The sequence below is a fragment of the Leuciscus leuciscus genome, assembly GCF_965113295.1.
Source record: "Leuciscus leuciscus genome assembly, chromosome: 5".
NCBI classification, from domain to species: Eukaryota; Metazoa; Chordata; class Actinopteri; order Cypriniformes; family Leuciscidae; genus Leuciscus; species Leuciscus leuciscus.
In genome coordinates this window covers 50,507,760-50,526,055 of record NC_138729.1, presented here as the reverse complement: position 1 = coordinate 50,526,055, position 18,296 = coordinate 50,507,760, and the positions used below count along the sequence as shown (strand labels likewise).

Sequence of the window (18,296 nt, the reverse complement as noted above, 5' to 3'; positions counted from 1 at the left end):
ATACGCATATCACAACGGCTTGCAATAACTGGGGTCATGAACTCTAAAGACAAAGAGAAAAATCACTCGCTGCTCTCGGCTGAATAACTTTTCTAGCTTTAATAATAATCAGGATATATTTAATTCATACAGTGAAAACTAAGCAGTGTTTTATTTTTACGTTTGATTATTCGGTTTGTGTTGTTAAATAACCCTAATGTAGGATAACCTGGAACATAAACCCCACTGATGTTAAAATAACACTTCTTATGTTTCAGTAAAACACTGATGTTCACTTTCAGAAGCTGTAGGGATGTTTTCTCGTCACAAAAACAATGTGAAACGTGAAATTTTAAAGATATTTGAAAGATAATTTAAGTTTATTATACACGCTTTAAGCATTATCGTATCGCATATCGCATTATTTAATGAGTTATTATCGCATATCGCACTTTTCTTCAATATCGTGCCGCCCTATCCAGTAGCCGATTAGTCAATTTTTCACGCTCCCATTATCATGGATTACATGCATATCTGGTTTTTAGCGACGACTGTGATTGTTTTGCGCAAATTCAGGTTGTAGTAATTTCAGTGAATCTCACAATTTTTTTTATTATATTAATATTTCATCCCAGAATCAAAAGGATTATTTTATGATCATACGGTTTTTGACATGGCAACATAATTTTTCATGACATTGAAAAATTATGACATCCCTATTAGATAACGGTAGCAAAGTCAGACATCCCTATGGAGAAACTGAATGAGTATGAGTTTTTACTTTGACTTTTTGCACTGTTAACAACATTTTAATAGCTTTAGTTATGATGATAATATACCCTGACGAGGGGAATAAGAAATATGAGAGAAGCTGAGTAACTCAAACACACAGTCTGAGTCGTTTGCCTAACTATCTGTCAAGAGAGGAGATTGGCACGTAAGAGTCGTGGGATCAAACTAAAGGTTATGAATGTTTGACATGTGCTTTACCATTGAAACGCCTGGAGATTTACAGGCATGCACAAGTGAGGGCGTTAATCCTGTGAGTCTGTGAGGCCGCTTTAGATTACACACATTAAAGTTCCTACTATTCTGGAAGCATATGGGGAGCAATATTCAATTTGAAATGTAATATGCAAAATGGCAATGCATTTCTGTATTTAAATGTACATTTTCCATTACATCTGTGCAACGTTTGGTGCAAAATGAAAAATAAATTACATAATTAACATTTGCCATTTCATACACTAGTTTTAATATGCAAATTGAATACGTTTTAACGCTTTATAAGTTGCAAAATTAAAATGTCATGTATTTAATATGTTCAAGCAAAAACTGTAGCAAAATGATCATTTAAATGTTATTTTTCTTGCATTTACACTCACAGTTAAGACACTTATGATTGCATTTTCATTAAATGTCCCGCAATGAATGTCAACTTTGCAACTTATAAAGCGTTAAAATATGCATTTCATTTTTACATATTAAAACTAGTGTATGAAATGGCAAATGTAAATTATATATTTGATTTTTCATTTTGCACCAAACGTTGCACAAATGTAATGGAAAATGTACATTTAAATACAGAAATGCATTGCCATTTTGCATATTACATTTCAAATTGAATATTGCTTCCATATATTATAACCTGAGACGCTCGAACTCGTATCGGTCTCAATCCTGTATCAGGAAACGCTATGGGTAAACTTTAATCTCTGGCTAATACCAGACGCTGTAACACTGCACAAACTGATGTGAACTATCAGGTGTTTCACAAATACACCTGGACGGAGACAGGAATGTTATCACCTACGAGTTTCAACATAATTCCCACACTAGTAAGTGTAGTTTAAGGGGCTGGAAAACAATGTGTGTTCGACTTGTTTAAATTATGGCTGCTTGATTATGGGAAATATCGTAATTCAACACCATTGACTTCATAAAAACTTATTTTTTATCATTTTATTTTTAATTGTCTTTTTATCAGTGGATTTCATTGATATTTGAATATATAATTCAACTGAAAAACATTTTACATTTTTTTTAATCGTAATTCAAAACCATTGACTTTGGAAACAGCGCCTGTTTTTTATTTTATTTAGTTTTTTTATTATTTTATTTTTAATTATCTTTTTTATCAGTGGATTTCATTGATCTTTGAATATATAATTCAACTGAAAAACATAATTAAAAAATAACTAAAAATAAATGAACTATATAATACACACACAATAAATAAATATCAAAAACAATAAAAACTAATTTATGATATCAAAATAAATAAGATCAGAGATCACCTATGTTGCAATTCCACAACCTACTGAAAACTACTAAACACCATAATATTTTTATCTTGTTTTCATAATTGTCAAAAGTCAAAATCAAGTCAATTTCATTTGTATAGTGTTTTCACATACACTATTTCAAAGCATGATATTAATTGTTTATAATATCTTCATGCCTCAGTTGCATTTATCAGATTAGAGCTGCACGCAGAAATCAACACATTTTTAAAAGTTGAACTTGATGCAAAACGGATAGTAAAAAAAACAGTGCATGCAATGACCAAAGACATTCATCAGAGACCAATAGACACATTAGTTTGAAATTGAAATATCAAGATTCTGGCCATAAAGTAACATTTATTATGGCATATACTTTCTATACTGGTGCATCCTAGAGACGCGCGGATGGCGGTTACAGCCGCGGATAACGTGACGAAAAATTCTATTTTAATTAAATTCGGCGGGTAGCGGTTGAACCAATCAAATGATTGTTAGGCCTGCTGGTATAAAATGAGTCGACTGTCTCTTCCCATGCAGTCAAACTTAAAGCTACACTGTGTAGGATTTTCTCCCATCTAGCGGTGAAATTGTTTATGACTACCAACTGAATATTACCAGAGCCCGTCTACGGAGAGCCTTGGCACTCCCTATTTAGCCCCATTGTATTGATTTTGGTTGCAGTACCATTAGAATTCCACTGGGGGTGATCGCGGGCGAGTGCAGATTGAATGGGAGTCAATGGGGCTAGACGGCTAAATGTGTCTCTTTCACCCGATTGCCGTTGAGAAATCTCAGATTTTATTGTAGGTTTTGCAAGTTCAACATAGGTTATAGGTCGAAAGTTGAATGAACCAGTACTTATGTCCTTTCGATTTCTTACAGGTTGGGCCGTTGTTGGCCGGAACAAGCTAGCATTCTGCTAATGAATGACGTCATCACATTTTTGAACGCTTTTTTAGAGCAGATAAGTGAACTTAAAAATGCAATTTTCAGCTGAGTGTATTATCTTAGCCCCCCCTTTCGAATACAACATTTAAATTACTAGAAAAAAAATTATATCCTGAGAAAAGTGGGTTTTGAGGGGTATTTCGCCATAGACCTCCATTCATTCTGCACTCGCCCGCGAGCGCCCTCGCATGGATAGAGACGTGTTACTGCAACCAGTCCAGAACCCGGAAGTAAGCAGAGAGTGCCAATTCTCTTTATATTAGACATTCTCTGATATTACTTTCTGGCCCCTCCCAATCCGAGGGCATTTTAACTCCTACGGTGGCCGTATTACTTCAAATCTGCCGGCAGTCGTGAGTAATCTCCCCCCCTCGCATTCGTCACGGTGCCACTGAGTGTAAAAATGCGAAGGGCGAAGCTTGAATTTCCAGGTATGTCCCTCTTTGGCTAATGTATTTTCAAGATGGAGGCGCAACATGGCTTCCGCCATTCGAGCGACTCGCTCGTATGTATGTTCTACGCTTACGAGAATACTTTATTAGTTTGTATAAGTAATTACACATTAATGAGTACAAATCATTTTGAAAGAACAAAGTGTTTTTTTGCAAAGAATCAACTTAAAAAATGACACAGTGTAGCTTTACCGTGAGTCTTCAGAACTGGCTCGTCCTGGTCGTCACCCTCTCATGACAGTGCGTAGAGTTCATTAGCCTATAGCATGTTGAAATGATGAGCCAAACTGCGTTTTTCTATTACAATGATAAAGTTGTACAGTAGCCTGGTCAGGTATGGTCAGGTTTGCAGATGTGCATTTTATTTAGGCTATTTATTTATTTGTGTCCCTGTGCGCAGATCGGAGACGGAGTTAGCTGCTGATATTCTGGGGATACAACATAGCCAATAGACTATACTAGCCTTTAAAGGTCCCATATTGTACACCTTTCTGAAGTTTTATTTTAGGTTTTGATGTCCTTAAGAATATTTATTTGCGGTATAAGTACCAAAAACCATCTCAATCTATTTTTACAGCTGCTTTCTCAGGAGCTCTGCCAAGAACAGGCCGATTTTGGCCAGTCCACTTAATATTCATGAGCCTCTCTTCTGATTGGCCTGTTGTTTTGATGTTTGTGAGTGACCCACCATTGGTGGGGGTGGTGACTGAAGGCGGTGACTGAGTAGTTCTGACATCACATTTAAACGGAAGTCACAACGGCTCGTGAAAAGGCACAGCTACCGTGAAAAAAGCCAGGACATTTCAGTTTTGACAATATGGGACCTTTAAATATCTTTTCTGCATTGGATCAGTATCATTTCTAGAACAGGCAAGAGCTTTCTAGCCTTGCGGAGCCTTGGATCGCCCATAGACCTTAAAACAATAAGGTGCGGCTTTGAAAATTGGTCAAAAAACGTTGGTGGGTATGGATGGCAGACGGACGGACCGATGCAGATGAAATAACAGCCCATCCGCACATCTCTAGTGCATCCCTATAAAGTACCTGTTCATGTGAAACAGTGGCATTATCTGCAGATCAGTGCGGTTTATGATGTTCTTACCTAGTAACAGCTGAAACACATAAAAGAAAATTCCATAGACACTGTTTGGCTGGTTTACTGCACTGTCGTTCCCAAAAATGGATCCCAACAGTCCAAATCCTCGACCCCATCTAGAGAGAAGAAGAAGAAAACACACCAGAAAGAAACCGTTAAAAAAGCAAAAGTTGAAAGCAGACAACATGAGAGAGAAGAACTAAAAATATATAATGATATCATAGCGCTCTGGGCTCCTCTTGGGAACACAAGAACATTAAGACACAATATTTGGCCTAAATCAAAACTATACAATGATCAAGGCAGCAGTTTCTGTTTATTGGTGCGAACAGAGATTTCTGACCCAAACTGTTTGAAATTACACCAACAAAGGAGAAATGTGGTGGTTTCCAGTCACATCCAATTCCAGCATTTGCAGTCCAAACACAGCAAACATAAACATTGGGTAAAATAGTCAATTTTAACTGCATCATATGTGCTGCTTTTTAGTGTGCAAGTGACATCAAGTATGTAAAAAACATTTCTCTTGTCCATTATCTTGGATTTAGGCTCATCGCAAGGCGTCTTCTAATTTTAAAAAAAGCAGTTTTCTTCCCTTTTGTCAAATAGATGGAAAACTTCAACACCCATAATGCACTGGGCATGTTGCCGTCCAAGGCCACGCCCACCAGTCTGCTATTGACACGCTTAATGGACTCAAATACCGCCTTGCTTTAGTAGGAAATACTTCTTAGCAAACTTTTAGTCATAGTCATAATGCTGTCGACTTGTATGGTTCCCAGATGCAAGAATTCAAAGAGTAAGCGTTCAGTGGGAGTGATGGTGCGTTCAAGATCGTATTTACGGGTTAAACGCACATGAACGCCACCACCATGTCATAAATACTAGTGGGAAGTCCCGATCTTTATGAGTTGAGGGCGTTTCAGTGAGAAACATGGTGGAATACCACAATACTTAAAGGTATTTAGCAGTGATATTGTCAGACTTTTCTATTTACAGTGAAGTAAGCTTATTGCCTACAACGATATGTGACCCTGGACCACAAAACCTGTCACATGGGCCAATTTGTTTTAAATTGACATTTATGAATCATATGAAAGCTGATTAAATAAGCTTTCCATTGATGTTATGGTTTGTTATGATAGGACAATATTTGGCAGAGATTCAACTATTGAACATCTGGAATCTGAGGGTGAAAAAAAAAATGTTAACATTGAAAAATCGCCTTTAAAGTTGTTCATTTATGAAATAAAAATACATGTTTTATATATTTACGGTAGGACATTTACAAAATATCTTCATGGAACATGACCTTTACTTAATATCCTAATGATTTTTGGCATAAAAGAAAATTCTGTAATATTGCCACAAATATACCCGTGCGACTCGTGACTGGTTTTGTGATCCAGGGTCACATATATTATAGCATTACAATATAACAATATAATATGTAACGATAAAGTATACAGTGGCTTCATAGATTAATTAAAAACATAAAAAAGCAAAACACACCCGATGCACGTTCCTTGTTCTTAATTTTTTAGGACTAGAGTTTAAGAACATTGCTGTATTTTTGTGTAATTAATTAAGATAAAGTACTCTGCCGAAAGTGACTTGAACACGCCGGCCGTCGTAAACACGACTTCCCAGGAGGACTTGAACGCATGTCATAGCATGTCATTTACTAGACGTTCTGACAAAATTGCTATTTAAAATGTTGAATTAATTTGAATGAATTATAAAAAAAAAAAAAAAAGTGGTTTGAATGAATGATTCAATGACACACTAAGTCACTTGTCGCCACCTGGTGGCGTTACGATGCAAATGACAACAGATATATGAAGTGCCAAGTTATACTTTCAAAAGGATTTGCTCTATTTTGATGGAGCCGAAACATTGTCATTTAGGAATAAGATCGTGTGGGTGTTTAAATCAAGATCGTGGCCTTTTAACGATTAATCTTGCAGCCCTAAAGTGAAGGTTGCAAAGAATCGTAAACAGGGAGAAAACGCCGTGACAGAAAATCTGAAGAACCGCCATGTTTGCAGTCAACATTTCAATCTGGATGACCATGAACACAGTGTTTTAGACCAAACGGCCGTTCTGCCCGAGCAAAACGTATCGCGTTCAGGTAAAAAAGCTGTTTTCATAGTGTTACATTTTTACCATAATGTTGTTTAAAAAGTAGACAAAGTATGATTTAATTTTCAGTGATAACCTATACTTACAATAACTCTTCTGTTAATAACCCTCTGATGATCCGACTGTCCGTGGGCAGGGATGCAAATATGCAGAAGTATAATCTGTACATTTACATTTATGCATTTGGCAGACGCTTTTATCCAAAGTGACTTACATTGCATTTCAAGGTACACATTTACATTCTTATCAGTTCTTTCCCTGGGAGTCGAACCCATGACCTTGGTGTTTGCAAGCGCCAGCGCTCCACTGTTTGAGCTTCAGGAAAGCTTCTGTCCGGTAGTTTTCACTAAAAACCCAGAAGCTGGCAAAAGTCAGGCAAAACACATCACCACCCGGTGGACTTTTGCTGACAAATAAACGTGAATTTCTCTGTCCAGATATCACGGAGAACGAGTAAACATTGTTCATTTACATATACTACCAACACAATACAAAGCGGGTTGAAAATTGACGAAGTTACACTTTAAGAGTAAACTTGAACATAGCAACTGATTCTTATATGGGTCTGAAGTGTTAGAAAATAACCCTGGAAAAGGCGTGTAACAGCACTTCATAACTTCCTTCCAATGTGTTCATCAAAGAGCCAACCGTGCCAAACACCAGAGGTCATGCCCAATCTCTTCCATATGTCATGATCACACATGAGTAATAATGCAGTACAATCATGATTCTGTTTCTAGCAATATTGCATCAAAGCTTCAGTGTAATATCAAAAATATCACGATTATAAGCAGGCAAAGTCTGCATACCAGACATGCGTAATACATTTTACACTTTTACGACACGTCTAATGCTCAATCACCGCCTCTACTCTCAAAACATGCAAAGACAACTGAAGGATTGTGGAAGAATAACTGGAACAAGAAGCATGTTTTCCAGTTCACTGTCCATAGGCATTTTAAAAGATTCCTCAATAACTAAGTCTATTCAACCAAACCAACCAGCTCAAAGATTAATAAATGACAGCATTGCAATGTTACAATGTTGATTAGAATTTAAAAAAAGTGCAAAATAAGAAAAAAAGGTTAAATTATTTGATGAGTGAATGAGCCACAATGGAATAACAAACAACTGCACAAAATTAAAATAGATGTAGTTATTGATTATGAAACAATAAACAATGTAACAACATAAAACAATAGGATATAAAGAATGAAAATCTAACAATATAAAACAATCAAACAACAAATATATAGCATATAATTAGTTGGCCTATACATAGCAGTTACATAAGCTTGATCACCCACAATGCTTCATGGGATTGGGCGTTCTCTGAAAAGCTCTTTTAAAATGACGTTCATTGCCAAGGCAACAGTGATTTCTCTGATTGGTGGATCTCTGCAGGATTATGGGGGTAGTCTAGTTCCTCACTGGGATTTTGCCTTTTAAAAATGATTTCTTAAAGTTAAAATCACTCTTGTGGCTTGTACATCAGCAGGTCCCAGTCTCAGACGTCACGCACACAAGCCATTGAACATCTGATGCATAAGGCACACAAAATTGGAAAGACTTCAGGAGTTTCAAAGTCATCATCTGATTGGTTGAATTCTACAGGATTTCCGGGACACGTGTGTGTCACTTTCGTTAACGGTCTGCCTGGAAACAAAGCCGTCGTGATGCCAAACCCCCTCATGGAAAAAGAAAGCTGTTATGTTTATAACTGCGATAATGAGCGTTTATAAGGATCAACTAAACACTGGATTTTCAATTATGTCAAGCATATGAAGTTAAAGCAACACCAAAGCACTTTTCCTCTGCGGTCCCCCTACAGGTTGGAAGCGGAATTGTCTATTACCGTTGTCGTAAATAATTTAGCCTACCGTCGCACGCACGCTATTTGTTTAACCAGCACCGGCTTTGGAAATAACGATGTCCACAGACAAGGTAGAGTATGTTGCATGATTTTATGAAAGTATGATGTATTGCAACATCAGAAATGGCTATTTTTTATATAGGCTCCACCTATTGGCTATAGTAACGCTTGGCGTAAAGCAAGTCAAATTTGTAGTTTTCTTATGCCTCATTCGGACTACAGATCCGCTACCCGATCTTGCATAGTGCGGTTATAGCCGATAGAGGGTCGCAAAGCAAACGCAGAAGTGCCGTTCACCCTGTTACCAGTTGATGAACCACTGAAACCATTTTGGAAACATTATTTTAAGGTACAAAAGAATCTTTGGTGTTGCTTTAACGGCATAAACTGTGTAAAATACATCCAAGAGTTTTACACGCCGGTCTTTTATTGTTTGTAGGGACATCAAATTTAAATTCACGCCCCTAAACATGACACTGAACAAAACGAACTGTGATTGGTTGCTTTACATGTCAGTCAGACGGCCTCTTCGAAGTTATTGGCCAATGAAAGATGCGATGGAGTCCAGACCTTCTGTCATCAGCCTGAAGATCAAGCTACACGAGAAAAGCTTTGTACATTACTGTTAAAAATCAATTTCCTTATGGAGAAAATAAATTGGATTTTTACTTCCAGAGCACAATTTCTGCTCTCTTTAACGGCCCAGTCAATTCAATTTCTGAAACCAATACATGCATCAAAATAATGCTGTTCTAGTGTCTGTATTTCAGGTTTGCTGCACGATTCAACTATACTATGAACTTTAAATACAAGAGTTCACTGGTCTGAAATGCAAACAAGCTACGTGCATTGAGTCATGATTAGACTATCTTTGGTTCGTCTGGCAACTCCAATCGAGATTAGATATATATTCTAATATAATACTCCTCTTACAGCATAAAATTACATCTTTCTCCTGCAGAAACACTTAGAAATCCCTCCACAAACCTTTAGACAGGAGCGCAGTGAAGACTCAATGATCGACGCTGTGTGGATGAGTGGCGAGACATATACGTCTAGCAAAAGATCTCGATCACGTAAAGCCATCTGATCATCTGAAGTCAGTTCTGCTGCACATTAAAGTCTTATAAAATGCTGGTTCCCTTTAAGAGCGAGACCTTAAGCCTGATTATGTAACGTTCCTGAAAACCTTCACCCAGCTGGGAGTTTTGTTTGGTTGTTTTCCCTGTTGAACACCGGGAACGTCCCCCTCTGTGAGCAAATAACCATAGGCAATTTCATAAACTTGGATTATGTTAATACACAGCTTTTGTATCTCTTTAACTACACTTTGATGGTAATAAAAATAAGTAACCATGATATATAATGATGTCCTATTTATCTCGGTGATGAGTGGGCACATCTACAGATCCACAGATAAAGCCAGAGACTCTATTAATACCAGATCCCTGCAAGACACATGAAGCACATCCAAAGCAGATCTGTCTGCCGTCATCATCTCGATGAGTGAAAGAACCACACTGAGTTATCAACGAAAAATCATCCCTTATGACAGCTGATCTATGCTGATATGATTTTGGTAAGCATGTGGTTTGTTTTCACAAAACAAATGTTATTTTCCTGAAAGTGTGTGTGTGAACTTCACATGACTCCTGACAACCATATCAGCATCTTTTTTCCCCTCAAGTTGCTCAAAAGAAGTGGGCTTGTTATCGCTGAATCAACAGGAAAAACTATACTTAAAAGCAATGCGCATATATATATATATATATATATATATATATATATATATATATATATATATATATATATATATATATATATATCTCAAATGAAGGATGCACCCTCACATGTTATCATCACATTATCACAATTACTTTATTCTTATCGGTACAGACTATGATATTATCATAGTTTATACCATACGAATAAGGTAAGCACTATAAATAATTGCTAAACCACACCATTAATGGTCAGATCGTGTGTGAGGGTGTATCCTTCAGTAGTAAAATCAGGAACTGACTCCTCATAAATAAACCACACTGATTTCAAAGGTTACTAAAACAAAGTTGAACCCAGATCATCATCATCATCAAACCAATCCATATACACTAATAACACATTTAAACGTCACACTCAAAACATGAAGAGAAACAAATATGTTATGAAACTGATGACAGGTATGAAACAGCCTGTTGTACTCAATATTAGGGATGTGCTGTCAAGTTAGCTGAAGATGCTTATAAATAAATGAGTGCCTTTGATTTCACCCCGAGACCACAATTTATTTATATTTATTCTCATAAATAAACGCATATGAAATATTGTGTGTATTATTACAACATTCACCGCACTGATATTGAACTCATTCACTCATTAGCGCGGTTAGCATTAGCTGCTATCGCACTGTGTTTGTGTTTCACAAGACAAAAGCCGCATTCAAATACAGCTTTAAAAGAAAGTAGTTTCATTTATCTATAAGATGTATGGCCTACACCAATACGCGTTTCAAGAAAACACTATAAATATAAGACTAATATTTTTATTTGATAAAATTCTCAGTCAGTAAGGCGGCCCGGAGCGACTCTCCGGCTGTGTGTCAAAACCAACCGACACCCCCTATCTAGACAGTACTTGCAGCTCTTCACACGCGAATTTAAACTGTGAAACGCCCCTAAAATGAACTAAAAAGAAACAAAAGGGGTCGAAATGTTGTTTTCGAGCGCTCAAACGCACCTATGACAGACACTAACGTTGTCTATGTAGGGAACTCGCTAGGGTTTGACACACGGACACTCTCTCTCTCACCTGGACGTGAAGACTTTGGAGCAGCTGATGGAGCTGCTCACGTCGCACATGGCGCGGTAACTGGCGTCGCGAGTCTTTTCCCTCTCCACATGGAAAGCGTACAGGGATATCAGGATTCCTGAGAGACACACGAGAAGCCGGACTATCCGCTCCCAGCGAGGGGTGGACACTCGCAAGACGGGCGCCGCCATTTTTTCCCGGCCTAAGCACGAACGCGCGCAGCCTCCCCTGCCTCAACCGTTGGGCGCGCGACGTGGAAAAGCGTCGGGACGTGTCATCAGACCATGTGGGCGTGGCTTTGGTTGAATGGGGGCGTGGTCTGTTCGACAGGGCTTGTGTCTATCAAGCGTCTCGCCATTCTTGTGTTAGTGGGGGCTTTTATGATAGAATAAAATTCAGGGCGTCTTTGTGTGGCCCTTTGCACTCTGATTTCACACCCGCATGTTGTAAAGCTGCAGGCGGGTATACAGAGAGAGAGAGAACTTTTGATTAACTTACAAAATATTAAATTCAAATTCAAAATTGCTTCATTGTAACTAAATAACTACTATACAACAATATACAGCTTGACTGTAAATAACACAATATTGGCAAAGCTTGGAGTACATAGAATGAAAATAAAAACATCAAAATAATAGAAGAAAATATTATAACATAACTTAAATTTCAATAAACAGTGTAACAAATTAGAACATGTGTGAACATTTGATAGTTTTAACACACAAACACACAATTACTGAGGGTCACTGTGGTGGACAGTAGGGAAACTATATATATATATATATATATATATATATATATATATATATATATATATACCATGTATATACCATATTACCATGTTACCAAGGTAACATGAAGGTAACATGAGGTACAAAAAGGTAACACGAATGACATTTAAGCATGCATAAAGAAATGACTGAATCTTAAAATGTGTCATATATTGTGTGTTTTGTATTGATTTGCATTATTTGCAAACAGAGTTTGAAGTGCTACTTTAGTTAAAACTAGAGTAAAGTTTGATGACAAACTTTGATGACAGTTCAAAATAACGTAAAAGCTTAAAGTTTGGAGGTTTTACTCAGAAAAAGTACAAACATGTTGTTAACATGATTAGCATGTTGGTAGCATGTTGTTAACAAGATTTAGCATGTTGCTAGCATATTTTAACACATTGTTAGCATGTTGTTATAGCATTTTTTTGCATGTTGCCCTAGGCTAGTCGGCAAGCTTTCCTATAGTGGTAAATACTCTATCCACCTTATTTTTCAAAATTAAGATGTTTTTTGTGAATGTGCGAGACTTCAGATTTATTAGCCGCTATAGAGAAATAGTGAGCAGAAAATATCAAGGTGCAGTAAACTGTAAAACTGTCTGCGCTACAAACTAGCGTGTATATAGTTAAGACAATGCATTAAAATAATATGATAAGAAATACCAGTCTGCAATATCAGGCGCGAATGACACCGGAAGCCAGACTCTCTGTCAAGCCATAATGACATTGGCATAAATTAAATTACACCACATAGTGATGCCACACTGCCACATTGTGGCTTCTTTCTGCTGCACCACATGCTTGCATTATACATATATATTCCACTGTTTTGGTTTTCTAAAATGAGAAGTAACAAATAGGGAATATAATGCCCTTAACATCACGATGTTTTCACGATTTCACAACCATGCTTTGACAGATTTACTGTTTAAAATAACTGTTCAAGCAAACCTACAGTTACAGTACCTAAAACAAAAACTTTGTTACATTAACATGGTTTAATGCATTGTTAATACACTGTTAGGACGTGTTAACATGTCGCTAGCATGAGTAGCTTTTTGCTAGCATGTTTTAGCATGATTAGGATAGGGATTATACTGTGCATAAGTATGAAGGAAACTCAGGAAGGCAATAATGTAAATGTTTCTTTTGTAATACATTTATTATGGAGGATTTTTCATTTGAAATGGTTGGAAAACAAAACAAAAACCAATAATTTATATCATACAGAACTGCATAACTGCACAGGGATAGTGTGAATTTTTTAATATATGAGCATTCATTAAAATTTGTATTTATGAAAATATAACCATATACGTTTTGCACGTTGAATGTACTTCTGTCAATAAAAAAAGAAGAAAAATACGGAAGTGCGCTTTCTTTTTGCATGGATTCATGGATAAAAACAACCTAGCGTTCAGCCAATCACAATAGCTTTAAATTAACCAATCAGACGAATCGTATTAAAAATGCAGCCACTCACACGGCAGCAAGAACTCTCCGCCAATCACCGACGAGCTCTGATACCCACGTGACATTGGGGTTTCAGAAAACTGTGTGACATCAGTGTTGTTTACTCACAGAAGGGAAGAGCTCGTGCAGCAAGTTTAATTCAATAGTCTTTTAGCAAGATTATATTCTAATAAACATGGCCGCCGCGGACATCGATAGATTAGTGTCATTTGAAGAAGCCCATTATGATCAATATGATTATTATAACCTGGAGGAATATCCCTGCCATGCCGGAGGAAAAGGCAGAAGTAAGAAGGAGATCGGACTGAACACTAATCGCCATATCCCGGCTGGACACGAGAGGAAAATAGCAGAAAAACTGCAGAACAGTGAAATAAAACGCAAGAGAACCAAGAGCGCGACATCCTGAGGAAAATGCATCGTGGTAAATATGATCAGATCATATTTATGTTTTTTTTTAATAATGGAAAAATGGGACTCAAGGCATTTATCTCTCTCTCTTTCTTGAATTTAATTTATTTTAAGTTAGTATTATTACCCCTGGCTCAATATTGTTGTTGTTTTTGTCTGTTTATTTTACTGCTTATTTTTTTATCTACTGTTTATAATTCTATTATTGTTGTTTAATTCTGTTTTGAGTTGTAACTGTATGTATTTGCCTCTATATATGTAAATATATAATGCCTTTATAAATGTAAAATGTGTTAAGCGACATGTCTAGGCAAATCCTCCACCCTCTTTGTGCTCCAGCTGCTATTTTATGTAACCACTAGGGATCAAATTTCCACTAGATTACATGCACCAATGCATGCATCTCCTGTTTGTAATTATGTAATAACACATCGAATGCATTTTTTTATTTTATTGCAGATATTCCTAATGCTTTGTTTTGATATGCTTTACAGAATCAGGCCGCACATACTGGAAAATGATGAGTGAAACCGGATCGTGGTCCAAATGTCTGTTTTGCCTTTTCCCCGACCCACTGAATGTTGATGTCATTCAGACCGAGGCGCGCGCATGCGCATCTGTTCCACATTCTGCTGCTGTCACGTGATACGCGGGTGTCTCTGCCGCAGCAGTTCTGACATGTGTTTGGGTGTTTCATGGTGTCACATGGTGTTAAACGCTTAAACGTTCACTGACTTTGGAAATAAAACGTGTACTTAAAGACGCTGTAAATTTCTATAATGTAAGACTTAAATAAATTTGCATAATTCTCTTATGTGGTTTTTGCATTGTTTATGTTTTGTATAATTATGCAGCATCTGAATATCCATCCTTTTCATTTTAGTTTGGAAAATTAGCTTAAAGTTTTGGGGATTTTTCCAAAGTTTAAAAGAAAAGAAAAGGTGTCAAATGAGTATGTATATTTAACATGAGCTTCAGGTTTTCTTCATGCAGCCTCACAACTAAACGAGAGATATGCAGACATTCTCAAAATCATTTTATATTAAATAATCAAATGCATATTTGTGTGTGGGTTTAAGTGTCCAAATGGTTTTTGGGCCACTGTATGTAACTTTTTCACATCTTTATTTGCTAATATGGGAAGTGAATGGTTTTAAACAATTAGATGTGATTGTTTATCATGCAGTCAAGGTACAACTTTTGGCCCTCTAGCGGATACAAAACAAAATTGCATACATTCTTTATGACTGTGTGGATTAATATGGTTCTTTCTCATAACTAAAAAAGAAGAGAGATGATCATACTGTTCATAAAACATTCAGTACTAGGCTTAAGAGATATAACCAGTTTAGATGGACAGGATCTCATGAGATATAACCAGTTTAGATGGAAAGGATCTCAATCTGACTAGCTGAAGACGTATAATTACACTGTTAGAGAGCTAGATATAGTCCAGGCGTTTTAAGCCAAAATGGGGGTCAACCGTGAACAAATTGCAACAGAATCAAACTCAACTGATTTTGTATCCTCCATATGTCCTGAGTAAGGAAAAAAAGCCCCGAAGAATCCCATTATGGGAAAGTTGCGAAAAAGACCCACATATATCCTATTCATACGCTTATTATTCATACGCCTATTCATTATTTTTCTCACATGAATAGGGTAAAATTTTTAACCTTTAGATATCACCATGAAAATTACTGAGTTGATTACTTATATCAAGACAAACAAAAAATGTATTACAAGTTTTTTAAAATAGTTTGTTAACATGGACAAACGGTGCATAATCTAATTACAGATGTGCTAATCTGCATAAATACCACAACCGATCTAAACATTGGGTATAGCCAGGAGAACATGTCTTGTTGAATCTTGTTGACATATAACAGTAAAATACTTAATGTTAAGGTCTGAATGGAACCCATTTAGGCTACCCATGAGCATTAATACAGAGAGGCAGGAAGAAGTACTTTAGAAACCAGCCTTTATTAATTATTATTGCAGAGATGGGGGTTTGGGGCTGGGTCTGTGAGACTGTTTCTGGGGGACGAGTCTGAAGGAAGAACAGGAGACAATGGTAAGGAGAATGCAGAAGACAAAAGGTAAGTAAAATAAAAAGTGAATCCTCAGAAACAGTCCCACAGACCCAGCCCCAAACCCCATCTCTGCAAAAATAATTAATAAAGGCTGGTTTCTAAAGTACTTCTTCCTGCCTCTGTGTATTAATGCTCATGGGTAGCCTAAATCTGTTACATTCAGACCTTAACATTAAGTATTTTACTGTTATATGTCAACAAGATTCAACAAGACATGTTCTCCTGGCTATACCCAATGTTTAGATCTGTTGTGGCATTTATGCAAATTAGCACATCTGTAATTAGATTATGCACCGTTTGTCCATGTTAACAAACAATAAAAAAAAAAACTTGTAATACATTTTTTGTTTGTCTTGATATATGTAATCAACTCAGTTTTTTTCATGGTGATATCTAAAGGTTACATTTTTTTACCCTATTCATGTGAGAAAAATAATGAATAGGCGTATGAATAGGCTATATGTGGGTCTTTTTCAAAACTTTCCCCTAATGGGATTCTTCGGGGCTTTTTTGGATATATGTGGGTCTTTTTCGGAACTTTCCCATAATGGGATTCTTCTGGGCTTTTTTCCCTTACTCAGGACATATGGAGGATACAAAATCAGTTGAGTTGATTCTGTTGCAATTTGTTCACCATTTTTCCTAAAACGCCTGGACTAATACGGGAATGTATCCGTTCAGTAAACACCACCTGTTGAGTAATAAAAACACCATCATCTCTGTTTAGCTTTTACCAAATTTTAAATCAGACACGCTTCAAAGCAGCCGGAGCAACTCTACTCCATTCACGGATATGACGAGACACGAGGGCGAGTGAGGTACGCGATTTCCCGCGAAAACCATCCCATCACGTCTAAAACATAAACATTTATAATAGACTTACTAAAGTGGATCAGGGAAAGACGAAAACGGAAGTATTGTTTCATTACTTCAATTTTGAAAAACAAAAAAAAAGTTTAAAGGGGTGGTTGATTATGATTTCACTTGTCTAGCTTTAGTTAGTGTGTAATGTTGCTGTTTGAGCATAAACAACATCTGCAAAGTTACAACGCTCAAAGTTCAAAGCAAAGGGAGATATTTGGAAAGGGAAATCGCTTTTTAAGGACTACAACAAACGAGACTACACCACATTCCTCCCGGGTTAGTGACATCACCAACCCTAGAATTTACATAAACCCCGCCCCCTGAACACGATTTATAGATTATCAAAACAGAATATGCTAATCAATGACTAGAAGATAACTACACATAAGCTGCATAAATTCATCAACTAACCATTCAGAAATGTCCTGTTGCTCTACATGTTGTCACTTCTTGAGTCTCTCCATCATTGTCTGACTCCGGTTTGAACATAAAAGGCTAAAACTAAAAGTGTTGGAAATTTTCAGTGCATGTGTGTGTGAGGTAAAATGACACGAGCTCTTGAAGCTCCGCCCCCTGTGCCGGGAGCAGCAGCTCATTTGCATTTAAAGGAACAGACACAAAACGGTGCGTTTTTGCTCACCCTCAAAAAGTGACAATTTTAACATGCTTATTCATGGATTTCATCCGGTCCCTTTCCACAGGTGTATTAATCAAGCACAATGCAGTCTGCATTCATAATCTAGGTGCTTGATTTTATACACCTGTGGAAAGGGACCTGATGAAACCCATGAATATAAAAATATCTGTGGGGAATGTTGAGCTAAAACTTCACACACACACTCTGGGGACATCAGAGACTTATTTTATATCTTGTGAAAAGGGCGGTATACCACCCCTTTAATGTGGGAAATCAAAACACAACTGCAATTTTATTTGAGCTACAACATCTGATATTACAGAGAAGATACGTTTAACTTACTCGAGTTACTTTGAGTTCTGTGGCTTCTAATATGAACAGCCATAACTAAAAATAGTCACAACTATTTATCTCTACCCACCCAAACCGTGAGACCAGTGACCTTTCAAGTGTGTAA

The 18,296-nt window shown here is 36.9% G+C and overlaps 1 protein-coding gene across 1 annotated transcript; it reads right to left on the bottom strand.

Annotated features, from left to right (window-relative positions):
- Positions 1 to 3,952: 3,952 nt before the first annotated feature.
- vkorc1l1 (vitamin K epoxide reductase complex, subunit 1-like 1) lies at positions 3,953 to 11,809 on the bottom strand. Its single transcript, XM_082169301.1, has 2 exons — positions 11,584 to 11,809; positions 3,953 to 4,876 (listed from the first exon to the last, which is right to left on the bottom strand). The coding sequence occupies exons 1-2, from the start codon at positions 11,772 to 11,774 to the stop codon at positions 4,687 to 4,689; spliced, it is 381 nt and encodes a 126-aa protein (XP_082025427.1). The 5' UTR covers positions 11,775 to 11,809; the 3' UTR covers positions 3,953 to 4,686.
- Between the last annotated feature and the right edge of the window lie 6,487 nt (positions 11,810 to 18,296).